The following is an 18,429-nucleotide window of genomic DNA, read 5'->3' on the forward strand; positions in this document are numbered from 1 at the left end:
TTTAGCCTATTAGAAGAGCAGGCTGACTTGTAATTCCAATTTATAATAGGTAATTGAGTAATTGATTTAGACTGATTTCGCTTTATATTGAGATATACATTTACAAACAATATTTGAATACTTAACAGAACTTATTCCTCTCTCCTCCCATTTTTTTTTTAAGTCTTATATTCAGGAGATTTAACAGTATCTGGAATGGTTTGTCGACAATATTCAAATAACTATAATAAGCTTAGGAATAGTCTAAAATCTCTATAGGAATTTAACTTGTAAATCCCTCCCACCCAGACTTGACTGTAACAACCTTACAATAGTTACAAATTTAATAAGATTTTAATATAAAAAAAGAAAAAGGCTCCTCAAGTTTGAACTGCAGTATTTTAATAAGTCAGTATCTTTAACAACTAAAGAAGCACCTGAAATAATGTTTTCTCTGTAGAAAGGTCACCCTCAACAATATTGGAATATTACATTGACATACAAATCTAGGTTTAGATCCTTGCAAAATCATAACACGTGACACCATTGGGCTGAATTCTTGCAAGGCAAAAATATCCCCTCCTTGAATGGCACATAAATTTTATAGTTCACCATAGTCACTCCCCACACACCCCCACACCCACCCACATGAGGGCAGTCACTTATTTACTTTTACATTCCTAGTCCCTATAAAGGCATTTGCAACTCATGCATCTAGAGCAGTGATCCTCAACCAGTGGTAATAATGTCCCCAGGGGCCAGCTGGCAATGCCTGGAGATATTTTTGGTTGCCACTATGGATGGGTGCTATGGGCATCAAGTGGGTAAAGGCCAAGAATGCTGTTAAACATCCTACAATGCACAGAACAGGCCCTACCAACAAAAATTATCCAGCCTAAAATGTCAATAGTGCTAATTCTGAGCAACACTCATAAAGAAAAACATTTAAAATCCTTCAATATGGCACAGAGGCCTTGCAATGACCTACCACCTTTGTGTTCCTGGAGAGTGATCCATTGACATTTTATGGGTCACAAATAATTTCTTTTTTTTATTGTTTATAGAGCACACTTTTGCACTTGAGTTCTTAAATTTGGTGAGTTTCTTTTCTTTAAAATTTGTGCTTTATATCCTTCAAGAAATCCTTCCCTTTAAGATAATCTGTGTTGTTTCCCCTCTAAACATCCTTCCAGTATTTAACATTTACACCTTCAATCCACCTGGAATTTATGTGCTGGAACTCAGAGATGAAATTTGGTTTCCATATGAATAATACATAGCTTTAGTAGCATTTACTGAATATCTTTCTCTACTAATTGGTAACGCCAACTTTGTCGTCTACTGATTTTTCATAAAAATTTTCATCTGTTTGTAGGCTATTTTCTTTTCATTCCTGTGGTGTCATTCAAAGTTATACTTCTTATTAGGAAACCTACTATACCATATGATTCCTTCCTCATGCTTCTTTAAATTTACTATTACATACGAATTTCAGTATCAGCCCTCTTGGAATTTTAGTTGAAATTGCACTGAGTTTATAGATCGGCTAAAGATAACTGACTTTTCTCATTCATGAACATTGTATCACTATTTGGATTTTTCCATGATTTTCAGGGAAGTTTAACACTTTCTCCATAATGATGATAGACTTTTTCCTGGATGTTATATATGTGGTGTTTTGGGGTGTTTGTTTTTTTTTTTGAGGTTTTTGTTTTGCAAAAGTCACTGGAAGTAACTTTAATTTGGATCTCATATACAGCATACTTGCTGAGGTATCTTAACAGCTTGTTCGTAGATTGTCTTGGATTTTTACTAAATCTTATCACCTACAATAGTTTCTTCTGCAATACTTACTCCTAATTTTTGTCTCAGTATACAGGCTCTGATCTCTAGTTCAATTTCAAAGAATGCATCTCTTCACTTTGTTCATGGCTAATAAGGCATTGCCTCTATGCTTCACACTTAAATATGACTTTTTTCTTTCTATATTTTTGGCAGATACTTTTTATTAGGTTAAGGAAGTTTCATTCAACTAGTGGTTTTCTAAGTTTTTAAAATACTGAGTGAATGGTACTAAGCCATTTATAACAAAAAAGCAGCTTTGTTCTTTAAGCCTGTTCAGTCTTCTTGGAGGACTTGTTCTTATATTTGGAAATGCCATTGGAAAGCCTTCCTAAATCTTTGAACCTGCCTCCTTTTCACCCCTAGCCTTGCTGACCATCTTTCAGGGAAATCCATTTAGTTTAAATCACCTTTGATTAGAATGCTGTTCAGTCTCCAGAGATTAACCCAATCATAGGAAAATCTTCGAGGCCTTAAAAATTACCTCCAGTTAGTTCACAGATAGTTTGCAAGAGATAAAAGTCAAAGTCAGAAGCCAGGCTATGACTGTGGTCAACACATGGATCAACAGATAAATCTCTCTTAAGACTCTTGAAAAGAAATATGAACATAGCTCAATATTCCATTTTCTTCTAGCTTTTATCTAGTTCCTTAGTTAATGAACAAACTAGTCCTGCAAAAATAATAACATAATGTAGCCCAAAGCTTCCAAGTGGCTGAGATGCAAGGAAGAGAATCTGCATGTACATGCTCACCCATGTGAAGAAAAATACTTCCATCAGGGAAAAGACCTCTTGAACTGTTAACTACTGTAGGCTTATAAACAAAGATTCAGGAGAAATCAAGATGACGGAGGAGTGAAAAGAAGTCACATAACCTCCTTCCAGGACCAATCTGGAATTACAACTAAATTGTGGGGAAATCACCTGGAACAAACAACTGAACAATAGCAAGAGAGGAGCCTTATAACTGCAGACAGATAGAAGAATCAGCATTAGCACTACCTAACTGGTAAGGAGTGCAATAGAGACTCAGGAAGGCAGGTGGGGTGCCCACAGGTGGCAACACAAGAAGGATATTGAAATGGCCAGCTGGATCCCCTTGAGAAGAGCGGGGTCTAAATCATAAGAGGAGATCTCCAGCCTACAGCACCAGAGCCCAGGAGGTACACAGATAATAGCCAGCTGTGAAAAGCAAAAAGCCACAGGATTGCTCTCTGCCAGAGACAGGTGGCTGGAGATGCAAAGAGCTGTTTAAAGGGCCAAAGCATAAATTTTTATTTGCAGCCATCTTGCTCATGCAGACCACTCCCCTGAGCAGCAACAGTGTGAGAGGATAGCCCAACCCCCAGGAGGGACTGTACCCTGGCCCGGTGGTGCTAAAGCCTGACTACTGAGTACACAGTGGCAACCACAGATAGTAGATCCCTGGCTAAAGGGGGCACTGAGTGGTCTAGAGTCACTTGAGGAGAGACTGGAGACAGAGGCTTTGAGGAGAGAATGGAGAGAGTAGCTGGCAGGATCCCAGTGCTGCCTCCTCCTCCATATGGCAGCAGCCATCTGGCTCAGGCAGACCACTCCCCTGAGCAGCAGCAGCCTGAGAGGACCCAATAACCCAGCCCTCAGGAGGGACTCTGTCCTGCCATATGGTGCCTAAGCCTGACTGCTGAGTGAAGAGTAACTAGATTAACTACTAAAGGAGCCAGAGACAGGAGATTCCTGGAAGTCTTGAACAGACTGCCTAAGATCAGACAGGGTCAACAACTGACATCATCAGAGGCAAGTCTGGAAAGAAAAAACAGCTGTCTCCTATCATAGAAGTTCACACCACAAAGTCAGGAAGTCAAGACAGATCAACTTAAGAAGCACAAGCCAAAAAAACGAGTCTCACAAATAATGGGAAGACAAAGAAAAACCCCCTAGTTGAAGGGAAAGGAGGAATCCCCACAAAGGGAACTAAATGAAATAGAGGCAAGTAAACTATCAGATATTTGGTTCCAAACAACGGTTCTAAGGAAGCTCAGTGAGCTCAGAGAGAATTACAAAAAACTACAGGGAAACTACAAGGAAATTACTGCAAACTATACCAGCATGAAAAAGGACACAGAAACTATCAATAAGAGACAAGAGGAAATGAAGAATACAATTTCTGAATTGAAGAGCACAGTTGAAGGAATCAAAAGCAGGCTCGATGAAACAGAGGATCGAATCAGCGAGCTGGAGGACAAGGTAGAAAAAAGCTCCCAGAAAGAGCAAGAAAATGAAAAGAGACTCAAAAAGAATGAAGAGGCATTGAGGGAAATGCAGAACAACCTGAAATGTAATAACATCTGTATAATAGGGTTACCAGAAAGAGAAGAGGAGCAAGGGATAGAGAACCTCTTTGAAAAAGTAATAATAGAAAACTTCCCTAACTGGAGGAGAGAAAAAGTCACACAAGTCCAGGAAGCACAGAGGGTCCCATTCAAGAGGAACCCAGTGAGACCCACTCCAAGACACATCATCATTAAAGTGGCAAATATCAAAGACAAACAGAGAATCCTAAAGGCAGCGAGGGAGAAATAGGTAGTAACATACAAGGGAGCCCCGATACAGCTAGCAGCTGACTTCTCAACAGAAAAACTACAAGCAAGAAGGGAGTGGCAAGAAATGTTCCAAGTCATGAAAAGCAAAGGCCTGCAACCAAGACTGCTCTACCCAGCAAAGCTTGCAATTAAAATGAAAGGTGAAATAAGGAGTGTCCTAGACAAACAAAGCTAAAAGAATACACCTCTACCAAACCAGCATTGCAAGATATGCAGAAGGGACTGCTTTAAGAAGACGAAGAAAAAGAGTCTATGAATACCCAGTTCCTTTCACAGTCACCAATACTTAATATTACCAATATTTTTAATACTTATTAATTTGATTGTGACAATGATGTGTCATTTAAGTGCTACTTTATTATTTGTTGAAACTAAACCTGTTTCTGTATATTTCTTGCCTATTTCTATTATTTTTAAAAAACTTTCGATGGCTTTTTTGTATTCTTTATCAATTTTTTTGACTAAATATTTGTAGAATTTTTCCCTAAAAGAAAAAATTAACCCTTTTTTTTGATGTGTTGTAAATACTTTCCTACACTATTACTTGTCCTTTAACTTTTTTTATATGTCTATTACTGTATAGTCTTAAATGTTTAATATAGTCATATTGTCATATTTTACTTTATAGCTTCTGGGTTTGAATATGTTACTTCAGGGTAAGAAAAATCTTGTTTTGCATTTTCTTCTAAAACTCCTTAGATTTTACATATTGATTTTTAACTCACCTGAATATTTGTCGTATAATGTGTGAAATAGGGCTCTATATTTGTTTTATTTCAAGTAATAGTAGTCCATGTACCTCATTTGTTGAATAAGTCTTATTTTCCCCATTGATTTGAAATATCAATTTATCACCTATTACACTGTTAGACAGATATATACATTTGTTTCTAGAATGCTCATTTTATTTCATTGATCTACTTGATTATTTCTGTGTTGGTGGCGTGTTATTTTAATTACTGAGATTTTATAATGGATTTAAACTTTTTAATATTTTATAAGGGATTTTGACATGTAAAAAAATAAATAAAATCAATCTGCATTTAAAAGAAAAAAGAAAGAAGGAACTCCTACCTTTTGCAACAACATGGCTGGAACTGGAGAATATTATGCTAAGTGAAATAAGCCAGTCAGTAAAACACAAATACCATATGATCTCACCTATAAGCGGAATTTATTCAACAAAATAAACTAATGAACAAAATAAACCACAGGCATGGAAACATGGAGCAGACTGAAAGTGACCAGAGAGGATGGGGAAGGAGGACAGTGGTGGAAAGAAGGGGAAGGGACTAGACAAAGAACATGTATGAATGACCCCTGGACATGGACAACAGGATGGGAATTGACTGTGGGAACGGGAGGTTGGGTGGGTGGAAGAGGGCAAAGGAGGAAAAATTGAGACAACTGTAATAGAATAAATATGATTAAGGAAAGATGAATGCAAAATCAATGAAAAAACAGCACTACACATAAACTAAATATATGTTTTGGTATCTATGTATATAGGTTTATATGTAACATTATATATAGGAGGTATATTAATATATATTATATATTATCTTCTAGTTTCTTCTATAGGTATATAAATAATGAAAATGTGTAATAAATAAATGCTTCCAAAAATAGGGCAAAATAAAATCCAGCAAAAATAATCCCTGGGGCCTTATAAAAATGAAATGACATTTCAGTGTTCTTTCCCATCCTTTTCTGGGTAAAAGCAGTGTTGAACAGCTGGGTTTTCCTTTGTCTCTTCAGTATTTTTGTGCCACAGTTACTGGGGGACTTTTTTTAAGATTTTATTTATTTTTTAGAGAGAGAGGAAGGGAGGAAGGAAGAGAGAGAGAGGAACATCAATATGTGGTTGCCTCTCGCACATCCCCTACTAGGGTCCTGGCCTGCAGCCCAGGCATGTGCTCTGACTGGGAATCGAACCAGGAACCCTTTGGTTCACAGGCTGGTACTCAATCCACTAAGCCACAACAGCCAGGGCTGGGGGGATATCTTTTATTTTAGTCTCTTTCTTCTTCACAGCAATTAAGGGGGAAAACAATTCTATACTGCTTTCGAGACAGTCTGCCTCACTATTTTACCTGGGAAACAAATGGCTAGGTTCTGGGAGAGTTGTTTTCACCCCCTCAGACAAAGTACATATGTTGTTGGAGGGTTTCTCTCAGCCAAAAAACAATGTTTGACTATTTCATCCTGAGTGCTATATATAACTTTCTGAAAATGTCAGAATGTCTTATGTAGGCAGCATGCCTTGCATGAATATCTCCCTGTGTGTAACCAATTAACCTGTAAACTCTAGCACCTTTTTGAGAGTCATTTTACTTTATTTTTTATTATTATTTTTTACCATCACCTGAGGACATTTTTTCATTGCTCTTAGAGAGAGGGGAAGGGAGAAGAGAAGGGAGGGAGAGAAACATTGATGGGAGAGGGAAGCATCGATTGGTTGCCTCCCAAATGCACCCAGACTGGGATGGAACCTGCAACCTAGGTATGTGACCTGATGAAAATCGAACCCTCAACCTTTCAGTTATGAGATGACGCTCCATCCAACCAACTGAGCCACACCAGCCAGGGTGAGAGCCATTTTAAAAGCCATGGATTGCTTGTTGATTAACCAAGCACTCCAAAGTATGATTTTGAACTTTAATTTTTTTCTCTATGAAAAAGTTATACATCTATCTTGTACTCTGAAAGTTATGCAGGCATACCACCCACACATATAGGGGGCTGGGTTAGGGATGTATGGAGAAGAAACACTGTTCTGGGCGGCAAAAAAAAGGCCAGTTGGGCGATGAGGTAGTCAAATCCAATATTCCTACTCACCTTTATTAAAAGCAGCTGCCTTATGACTTGTAGTAGGCAATGTTATTTATTTAAAAAGTAATTCTTAACCGCCTTCCCCTTTGGATTGTTTTCCATACAAATAAGTTATTTTATGTATTTCCTTTCTTTGATAAATAGAAAAGTATTTGGCATTCTGGTTTTTCACTTTGGCACCTTTATTAGTATTAAAAACAAGTTAGGTCTAGACTGATACTAAAATGAACGGTGCTTGTCTGCCCATTTTTCAAACAAAAACCAAAAGATATTACAGATAAATTTCAAACTTCGGTTATGTCAAAAAATGTGACTCTTCTATATTCCCTAGTAGCAGAAATAAGAGATCAAAGATCCCTCAAAAACTACATTATAAACACAAACACATGCTCGACCTCTTACCATAAGTTTTCTTCTCCCAGGAAACTTCCACGCATCTACCGCTGACCTCATTTTTTAGGTAGCTGTTAGGTAAACCTCTTGATACACAAGACTTCTTTTAGAATTGTAAATCTGTGTTTAGTTTTGTTCCCTTCCTTGTATTTTCCAGGTCAATAGCTGCAGAGTACAGTATAATACTGTCTTTAGTCACACTTAGCGCAGGGAAATAAATTCCTTTGAAGGTTATCTCCTCTATTTTGATTTTAACAAGGAACCCCCAAACGTTATACTGCATTTAATGGGCTTGAAACAGATTAGGAGCAGAAGGATATGAGTCTAGAATTCTTATGTATGAGGCAGAACAGATCCTTTCCAATGCCTCGTTTTTGCTCATCTTCTGCCATTCTTTCCCCCTACACCTTCCCAACAAATAACCCCTTTCGCAGCCCTGGCGTTAGAGCCGGGAATAACACTTCTAGTCCTACAATAATACCGTTAAATCAAACACAGTACTCCCTAACGAAAGACTAAATTTAAGGGCAAAAGAAGAAAGACCCTCTCTTTGGAAAGTTGCTGAGGTAAAGGGAGACCTCAGAATATTAACTATCTTTACAATTGTGAAAAGTTCCAAATTTGAGAAAAAAAGATAAAAAGAAATCAGTAGGCTAGCGTAGTCTTCAATACTGCTCATCTTCCTTTTTCTCTAACCTTGTAAGCTGCTACCAACTGACTCGATGCCCCGCTCAGGTGACCTTAATAACCGAGGGGTGCAATCCACCTCAAGCCAGCCAAACACTGGCAGCTCACCCTCCTCCGCCTTTAAACAGCGGCCGTAAGAGGGATGTCCCTACACCGAGGGCCCAACGCCACACCCCCATAGGGGCGGGGCTGCCCCCCAGCCGCTTCCTTCCCAGCGGCAGTGAAAGGGGCGGGCACTATGACGTAATCCAGAAAGCCCGACCTGGTAGGAGGAAATTTAGAAGAGATTAGGGAGGGAAGGAGGCGGAGTCTAGTTTCCCTGGTGACTGGTTGCCTGGCGGTCGCCTGGTAACCGGCCGCGGCAGTCCTGGCTGCTGCAACCAGGCCGCGGGTATCTGTGGGCTGGACCCCACGTTGGGCTCTTTCTGTTTGTTCTGCGATGGCGGCCGCCGCGGCAGTGGTCACACCGTCGGGTTTGGAGGATGGGGTGCCTCGGTCTCGTGGCGAAGGGGCTGGGGAGGTGGTCGTGGAGCGGGGCCCTGGTGCGGCCTACCACATGTTCGTTGTGATGGAGGACCTGGTGGAAAAGCTGAAGTTGCTCCGCTATGAGGAGGAACTCCTCCGGAAGAACAACCTGAAGCCCCCGTCCAGGTGGGTGCCCTAGTCCCCGAGCCCGGGTGCGGGCTGGGCCCTGGGAAGATGCCTTCGTCCTGCCTCTTGGCGACCGCTGAGCGCGGGTTAGCAAGCACTTGCCTCCATCTACCTATCCAGGAAAGGCCACTTCACCCCAAACTTGGCGACGGAGGGCCGCCAAGGAGCTCACAGAGTTTGACTTGGTATTTTAGTAGAGAGAATGAAGTTTTGAAATAGCAGAAAGGACTGGAGGACAGCTTGCCTGGTCTTTAAAGCACAAACGCACTTCCACATGTCACAAACTTTTTCTTTCTTCTGATTATAAAATAAAATACCTATTGTAGAGAACTCAGAAAAACACAAGAAAATGTGTAGAAAAATATTAAAATCACCCATAACCCCATTCCCAAAGATGAATGCCGTTATCGTTTTAGATTTATCTCTAGTTTTTGTTTTCCTCTGCAAGAGCCCGCTCCTGCATCTGGTAACCCTGGGTATCTCAAACCTTGCTCTGCACTTCTTATATGCAATTAGTAAACTTGTTGACTAATTGCTTTGGTTTAAACAACTTTTGCCTTTGCAATAACAGTACTCTCAGAAACTGAGAAGTGGAAAAGACAAAAGAAATGACAACTCCTGGAACTGTTTCTTTATCATAGAACCTAAAGTTCTGCTCTTCTGGTGTGGAAAAGTTCATCGTATCCCAAAGCCAGTGCCTCTGTGGTTGTTTACTTTATCGTGTAAGAAACAATCTAGGTTAAGAATCTGTAGTACTTTCTCTTAATAACTAGGTTCAAATAGTTTCCCTCCACAGTTTTAATCTCATTCCCTTCTCTCTTTCAGTAACTTGAATTATGAGATATGTAGGCTTTATGTAACTTGTTCACACTGTTAAGGCGGTCTGTAATAGGGGAAAAGTTAGAGGAAAAAATAGTGTTGCTTGATCCGTGATAGAAATTGCAGGATTGGAAATTATTACTTAAGTGAATTGATCAGAATAACATAAACAAACATTTTCTATGTTAAAAAAAATGCATTTTTTCCCAAGTATATTTTGCAAACTAAAAGTGACATAAATGTTCTACTAAGATAGCCTCTGTACTGTTTCCTCAGGAGTGTAGTAGGATACCTTGGATCATGGGTTTGGAAGGAGATCTCTTAGTTTAATGATTTTCAAAGTGTGGTCATCAGTATCACCTGGGAACTTATTAGAACTGCAATCCACAGGCCCCTTCCCAGGTCTACTGTATCAGAAATTCTGTGCGTGGGGTCCAGAAGTCTATGCTTTAACAAGACTTCTTAATGATTCTGATGCATGCTGAAGTTTGAGAACCACTGTCATTGATCTACAGAATGTGTCAATATCCATTTTTCTGTCCTGCAATTCTCAGTCATTAAGGAAAAGATTAGTTGTTACCAGTAGGTGCTTAAAGGGTTGTAAACATATACCTGCAAGGATTTCATGGCCTTTATTTCTTCCCAGAGTTGTGTTATCTTTCAGGACATTTATACTCATCCTGCAGGGGGAAAAAAATGGGAAACATGAAGTATACTGCTGATTCTTATAAAAATAGAGCTATAAATATAATTATAAACATAACAATAGCTAAACATAAAAAAGCAAAATAAAGTCTTTAATCAAGCTGAATTGAATGTTATTGCTAGCAAATTTTATTCCTAACATGTTTAGATAGAAATCACATTCATCCTGATAGGACTGTTTTTAGTAGGCTAGGTGATTTAGCAAAAGTCAACAAATGCAAATGTTTGTTAGATTGGGGATGTGATATTCAGTGGTTCTTAATCCTAGCTGTACCATCGATCTATCTAGGAGGGTTTAGGAACATGCCCACACTGGGGCTTCACTCCCAGTTCTGATTTAATTCATGAGGGAAGAAATGTTTGGTCAGGTAGCAATAGTTTGATGAGTTCCTCAGGTGAGTCAAATATGCAGCCAAGATGAGAACAACTGTTTAAGGTAGCTGATAGGCTAGAAACAGTAAATAAAGATACCAATGACATTATAAAAAATGTAAAAATGCATCATGAATAATCATTACGGTTTTTGTTTAAATTCTGAGATTCTCTGAATTCCAAGTTACCATTTTCAGGAAACGCACTCTCTTGTCAATTACTCCTGACACATAAATTATTTTGGCAAAAGTTTATATGCTCAGTTTTTTAATATATCCTACATTTTCCAAGTGTAAGGTCTTCGATCAAATATTTTTTGTACTGTAGCCATTGCCCTAATCCTGTTGATTAAAAACTTGAATGTAAATGCTGTGGATTACTAGAAACTTCAAAGAGTGAATTCTCAATGTCTTTTGATTTTAAAGCCATTTGAGAAAAAAAGTCTTAGCAATTTTGGACTTAACTCTCTTAATTACTGTAGACTTTGCAATGTTTCATATTCCACCCTCTCCTCTTGTTTTGAACAGACATTATTTTGCACTGCCTACCAACCCTGGCGAACAGTTCTACATGTTTTGCACTCTTGCTGCTTGGTTGATTAACAAAGCAGGACACCCCTTTGAGCAGCCTCAGGAATATGATGACCCTAATGCAACAATATCTAACATATTATCTGAGCTTCGATCATTTGTAAGTGTAAACAACTATCTTCTTTCTGCATGGTCTCAAGTTATGAATTTTAATATTGATAATTCAACAACATACATGCTAGCCTTTTAGACAAATCCACTGTGAATGCACACATACATATATAAATATAATTATATCTGGATTTATTTTCAGGTAAAACCTCAGAATGGTTGATATTATGATGATAATGCCAATTCTAAAAATGCTTAGTCTACACTTTTTATAGTCGAAAGTAATGATATTTTTCTTAATCTTGATATGTTTCAGAGGTAAATTTGTGGATACTTAGTTCTCCTTCTTAAAAATGAAAAAGAAAAAAAACTAGGAAGCTGAAACTATGTTGAAAGAGAACTTTCATTTAACACTTTTCATATCTGACTTTTCCTGGAGATAGGCAGTAAGAATTTCTTGGCACACATATTATATATTTTTGACTAGTGAATCACTCTGTCCATCATATGACTGTTTGATAATATGATACCAAACTGGTAGTTTTATTGGTTTTTACCCTAACAATATCAGTGATTTGTTCTGCCTTCATGAGGTGTTATTTCTTTTTAACTTGATACTTTTGACAATAAAATGTCTTCATTTTCCATTTTCTTTAGTTTTTTATGCATCAATGAATTTAAAAAAAACTAGAGATTTTTAAGAAGCAATATAATTACAGTTATATTAAATCGTATTTGAAAAATAGAGAAGTGATGAATTTATTCAGCAATACTTTGCTTAAAATATTTTGACAATGGAACGTAAATAGCAAATAATACCCTGTTTATCTTTTGTATTTCAGGGGAGAACTGTGGATTTTCCTCCTTCAAAATTAAAGTCAGGTTGTGGAGAGCATGCATGCTATGTCCTTGACTGTTTAGCTGAAGAAGCATTAAAATATATTGGTTTCACCTGGAAAAGGTAAACATTACCCAACAATAGTAGTTTTATGTGTAGTTTTATACTAGTTTTATGTGTAGTTTTAGTAGTTTTATAGCTTTTTCCTACATGGGTTGAGAGCTATTTATTTATTTATGTATTTATTAGGTACAGAGCTATTTAATTGAAGAGATAAGAATATTTCCTCTTGAATGTTCTAAACTGAAAATACCACAGGTGATTAGAAAAGTCAGTAGAGACAAAATTAGAGTATCTGGTGTCTTCAAAGCCACTTTTGATATGAATGCATCCCTTCCCAATAAAATATATAATTACTGAAATATATAATATTTTCCCAGTTAAAATATATAATTATTAAAAGTTAAACTGTAATTGTTTATCCTTGTCAATTAGGGAATTTTTAAAAAGTTTCTTTGTGTATATATATTTGTATATACAAACATGGTATATACATGCAGATAACTGATAGCTGCAGATTTAAGGAAAAAAGGGAAATTAATAGTACTTTAAATGATATTTTTTCCTTTACTTAAAGCAACTGGGGAAAAATAATGCTGAAGAAGCCAACTGACATTCTCTTAGATATTGTTCATTGCTTCCTTGTCTGACCCGACAGTGCTATGTTTATATTTCTATTATTGTATTTATCAAATGGTATTAAAATCATTTGTTTACAGGTCTGGTTTTCTTATTACAAATTATGAAATCTTAATGTGTACCTTATGGCTGTTAGCATAGTATATTGGTATATTATAGATGCTTAATAAATGGGTGAAGGAATAAAATTTTCAGAAACTATTAATTTATATCAGTTATATAGGTTATAATTAGACAATACAAATTTGGTCCTTTGAAGATTGAGATTATCGATAGGTTAGAGATTGTAGAAGGTATTATTCAGGTAAAACATGAGCAAGCAGTGATTTCGATTAGAACATTAGCTCATAGTTTAATGTGTATTCAACTACATTCTCTCAGGTAGATAGTCTACTGCCCATTAATAGGAACTTTTAAAAACTTACTTGACTTGGGTTATCTGGTTGAGTCATAAGAAATTACTGCCATTCACTTATTTTTGAACTAAAATATGGCAATTTTAATGTTTCAGCCAAAACATGACCACTTAGCACCATATGAAGAACGACTACATGATCCACATTATATCTTTATTAGAGTCCAAGAAGCTATCAATTGCTCTGCTCCATTTAGCACTTTTTTAAATTATCAGATCTATTGCCCAGTGCATTCTAAAGTGAACAGAAGCTATTGGTTCCTCAAACACAGTTCAATTTTGTACTTCCTTTGCTTCTGGGCACATCTTATTCTTGGTCCTGTTTTGTGATTTGGATAATTTATAAGGACTGTATAGTATATATATGGGAAAGAAAAGGTAGGAAAATATTGAAAGTAGGCGCTAGAGAATATATCAGCTATGTAATATGTAAATTACATAGAAGTTAGATATTTATAGATGATTATTTTATATATCTAAATATAACAAAATAAATCCTAGAAGAACATTGCTTATGAGATATTACCTAATTCTAATTAATACAAATTGGGAAATTTATTTTTTCCCCATTACCATTTAGTCCCCTTATACCTCCCTACCCCCAACAAACACCACACTGTTGTCCATGTCCATGAGTCCTTTTCTTTTTGGCTTGATCCTTCTAACTCCTAATCTCCCTCACCATAACTGTCATCCTGCTCTCTGTGAGTCTGTCTCTATTTCACTTGTTAGTTCAGTTTGTTTGATAGATGCCACATATAAATGAAATCATGTGATACTTGTCTTTCTCTGATTGGCTTATTTCACTTAGCATAATGTTCTCCAGGTTTCTATGGCCAAGTAGTATTCCATTGTGTAAATGTCCCGTAGTTGTTTTATCCCCTCATCTATTGATATAGGACACTTGGGCAGCTTCCAAATCTTGATGATTGTAAATAATGCTGTAATGAACATAGAAGTGCTTATGTTCTTTCGAATTAGTGTTTTGGGTTTCTTTGCATAAATTCACAGAAGTGGGATCACTAGGTAAAAGGGCAGTGGTATCTGCATACTGCTTTCATTTTTGAGGGTATCTCATACTGCTTTCCCAATGGTTGCACCAATCTACATCCCCACCAACAGTGCAAAAGTGTTCCCCTTTCTCCACATCCTCACCAGCACATTTTGTTTGTTGATTTATTGATGATAACCATTCTGACAGGTTTGAGATGATATCTCACTGTGGTTTTACTTTGTATTTGTCTCATGATTAGTGACATTGAGCATCTTTTCATTGGCTGTCTGAGTGTCCTCTTTGGAGAAGTGTCTATTCAAATCCTTTGCCCATTTTTTCATTGGAAAGTTTGTTTTATTTGGTGTTGAGTTTTGTAAGTTCTTTATAAATTTTGGATATTAACCCCTTACCAGATATACCAGCGAATATATTCTCCCATTCCATAGGTTGTCTTTTTAGTTTGTTGATAGTTTACTTTGCTATGCAAAAAATTTTTATTTTGATAAAGTCCCATTTGTTTATTTTTTTCTTTTGTTTCCCTTGCCTTAGTAGATAATCAGTAAAAATATTGCTAAGAGCAATATCTGAGAACTTACTGCCTATGTTTTCTTCTAGGACCTGTATGGTTTTAGGGCCAATATTTAAGCTTTAATTCCATTTTGAATCTATTTTTGTGTGTGGTGTAAAAAGGTGGTCTAGATTAATTTTTTTTGCACCTATCTGTCAAATTTCCTCAACACCATTTATTGAATAAACTATCTTTAGCCCATTATATGTGCTTGCTTTCTCTGTCAAATAGTAATAACAGGTGTGGTTTTATTTCTGAGCTCTATTCCATTGGTCTGTGTGTCTGTTTTTATGCCAATACCATGTTGATTTGATTACTGTGACCTTATAGTATAGTTTGATATTAGATAATGTGATTCCTCCAACTTTGTTCTTCTCAGGATACTGTTGCTATGTGTTGTGGCTCCATATAAATTTTTGAGATATTTGTTCTAGTTCTGTGAAATATGTCATTGGAATCTTGATAGGAATTGTGTTGAATCTATAGATTGTTTTGGGTAGCACAGATGTTTTAATGATGTTAATTCTTCCTATCCATGAACACAGTGTGTGCTTCCACTTATTTGTATCTTCTTCAGTTTCTTTCGTCAGTGTCTTATAATTTTCTGAGTACAGGTCTTTTACATTCTTGGTTAGGTTTATCCTATGTATTTTAGTCTCTTTGAAGCAATTGTGAATGGGATTGTTTTCTTAATTTCTCTTTCTGTTAGTTCATTATTGACATATAAAAATGCAACTTATTTCTGGATATTAATTTTATATCCTGCTACTTTGCTGAATTAATTTATGAATTCTAGTAGTTCCCTGGTGGAATCCTTGTGGTCTTCTATGTATAATTACATGAAATCTACAAATACAGTTTACTTCTTCCCTTCTAATTTGGATGTATTTTTTTTCTTCTTCTTGTCTGATTGCTGTAGCTATGACTTCAGTCCTATGTTGAATAAGAGAGGTGAAAGTGGACATCCCTATCTTCTTCCCAGTCTGCAGGGAAGTACTTGTAGTTTTTGCCCATTGAGTATACTGGCAGTGGGTTTGTCACATATGGCCTCTATTATGTTTAGGTATGTTCCCTCTATTCCCACTTTGCTGTGAGTTTTTATCATAAATTGGTACTGGATTTTATCAAATACTGTTTCTGTATCTATTGATATGATCCTGTGGTTTTTGTCCTTTATTTTCTTTATGTGGTGAATCGCATTTATTGATTTGCAAATGTAACAACCTTGCATTCCCAGAATACATTCCACCTGGTCATGGTGTATGATCCTTTTGATGTATTGCTGTGTTTTGTTTGCTATAATCATGTTGAGGACTTTAACATATGTGTTCATCAGGGATCTTGGCCTATAATTTTCTTTTTTGTAATGTCTTTATCTGGTTTTAGAATTAGGATAATTCTGGCCTAGTAAAAAGAACTTGGGAGCCTTCCCTCTTCTTAAATTCTTTAAACAGTTTGAGGAGGAGATGTGTTAGCTTCTCTTGGAAGGTTTGGTAAAATTCCCCTTTGAAGTCATATAGTCCAGGGCTTTTGTTTGTTGGGAGTTTTTTTATTACTGCTCCATTTTTACTAGGTGTAACCTGTCTATTCAGATTCTCTGATTCTTCCTGATGTAGTTTTGTAAGATTATATGTTTCTTGGAATTTATCCACTTCATCCAGGTTGTCCAATTTGTTGGCATATAATTATTCATAATATTTTTTTTACAATCCCTTGTATTTCTTTGGTGTCAGTCATTTGGTGAAAGAGGAGTTATTTCTCCTCTTTCATTTCTGATTTTGTTTATTTGGGTCCTCTCTCCTTTTTCTTGATATGTCTGGTTAAAGTATTATCAATCTTGTTTATTATCTTTTCAAAGAACCAGCTCTTGGATTCTTGGGTCTTCTGTATAGTTTCGTTTGTTTTTCAGTCTTTATTTCATTTATTTCTACTCTGCTTTGTTATTTCCTTACTTCTATTCACTTTGGGCTTTGTCCTTTTTCTAGTTCCTTTACATGTAAAGTTATTTTTTATTTGAGTTTTTTCTTGTTTTTTGAGATAGGTCTGTAATGGCATGAATTTCCCTCTTAGGATTGCTTTCTCAGTGTCCCACAGATTTTGGATTGTTGTGTCCTCATTTTCATTTGTTTCAAGGTATCTTTTGATTTCTTCCTTCATCTCATCATTGACCCATTCATTGTTTAATAACATGTTATTTAGCTTCCATGCCTTTGCGTGTTTTTCAGTGTTCTTGTAACTGATTTCTAGTTTCATAGCATTGTGATCAAAGAAGATGCTTGATATGATTTCAGTGTTCTTAAATTTATTGAGACTTGTTTTGTGTTTCAACATGCAGTCTCTCCTAGAAAACATTCCATGTGCAATTAAAAAGTACATATATTCCACTGCTTTGGGATGAAATGATCTGAAGATATCAATGAAGTCCTTTTGATCTAGTGTGTTGTTTCAGGCCACTGTCTCCTTGTTGATTTTCTGTCTAGAAGATCTATGCATTGAAGTCAATGGAGTGTTAAAATCCCTGACTATGTATTTCTGTCCATCTCTCCTTTTAAGTCCTTCAAGATTTACTTCACATATTTAGGTACCTCTATTTTTGGTGCATAAATGTTTAGTAGGGTTATATCCTCTTGTATTGTTCGCTTTATCATTACGTAGTGTCCTTCTTTGTCTCTTCATATAGCCTTGGTTTTAAAGTCCATTTTGTCAGATATTAAGCACTGCTACCCCAGTTTTTTTTCCTTTCCATTTGCATGAAATACCTTTTTCCATCCCTTTACTTTTAGTCTGTGTGTATCATTCAGTCTGAGATGGGTCTCTTGGAGGCAGCATATATATGGGTCTTGTTTTCTTATCCATTCAGCTACCCTCTGTCTTTTGGTTGGAGCACTTAAGCCATTTACATTTAAGGTGATTGTTGATAAACACGTATTTAAAGTATTTTCCTGTTTTTTCTTTTCCTTTTTCTTCATCTTCATGTTAAAGCAAGCTTTTTAACATTTGTTGCAATACTGGTTTGATGTTAACAAACTCCTTTAGCTTGTTCTTGTCTGGGAAGCTCCTTATTTCTCCTTCAATTTTAAATGATAGCCTTGCTGGGTAAAGTAGCATTGTTTGTAGGTGCTTACTTTTCATCACTTTGAATATTTCATGCCTGTCCCTTCTGGCCTGAAATGTTTCTGTTAAGAAATTGGATGACAGTGTAGTTTGAGCTTTCTTGCAGGTAACTACCTGCTTTTCTCTTGTGGCTTTTAGGATTCTCTCCCTGTCTTTGAGCTTTGCCATTCTAATTATGATGTGTCTTGGTATGAGGCCTCTTTGGATCCATTATAGTTGGGACCCTCTGTGCTTCCTGAATTTGTGTCTCTTTTTCCTTTACCACATTAGGAAAATTTTTGTTCATTATTTCTTCA

At 36.6% G+C, this 18,429-nt stretch overlaps 1 protein-coding gene across 1 annotated transcript in view; it reads left to right on the top strand.

Moving 5' to 3' along the window:
• Positions 1-8,683: 8,683 nt before the first annotated feature.
• IFT57 (intraflagellar transport 57) overlaps positions 8,684-18,429 on the top strand; it is a 65,791-nt gene continuing 56,045 nt past the window's right edge. The window contains exons 1-3 of the mRNA XM_054577240.1: positions 8,684-8,968; positions 11,392-11,554; positions 12,348-12,466. Coding sequence (XP_054433215.1) covers positions 8,757-8,968; positions 11,392-11,554; positions 12,348-12,466 — 494 coding nt within the window. The 5' untranslated portion in view covers positions 8,684-8,756. The remainder of the gene's footprint in view (positions 8,969-11,391; positions 11,555-12,347; positions 12,467-18,429) is intronic.

Source organism: Pteronotus mesoamericanus, unplaced genomic scaffold, assembly GCF_021234165.1.
Source record: "Pteronotus mesoamericanus isolate MK-2021 breed Mesoamerican mustached bat unplaced genomic scaffold, CSHL_Meso_final contig_42, whole genome shotgun sequence".
In the NCBI taxonomy this organism is placed as follows: Eukaryota; Metazoa; Chordata; class Mammalia; order Chiroptera; family Mormoopidae; genus Pteronotus; species Pteronotus mesoamericanus.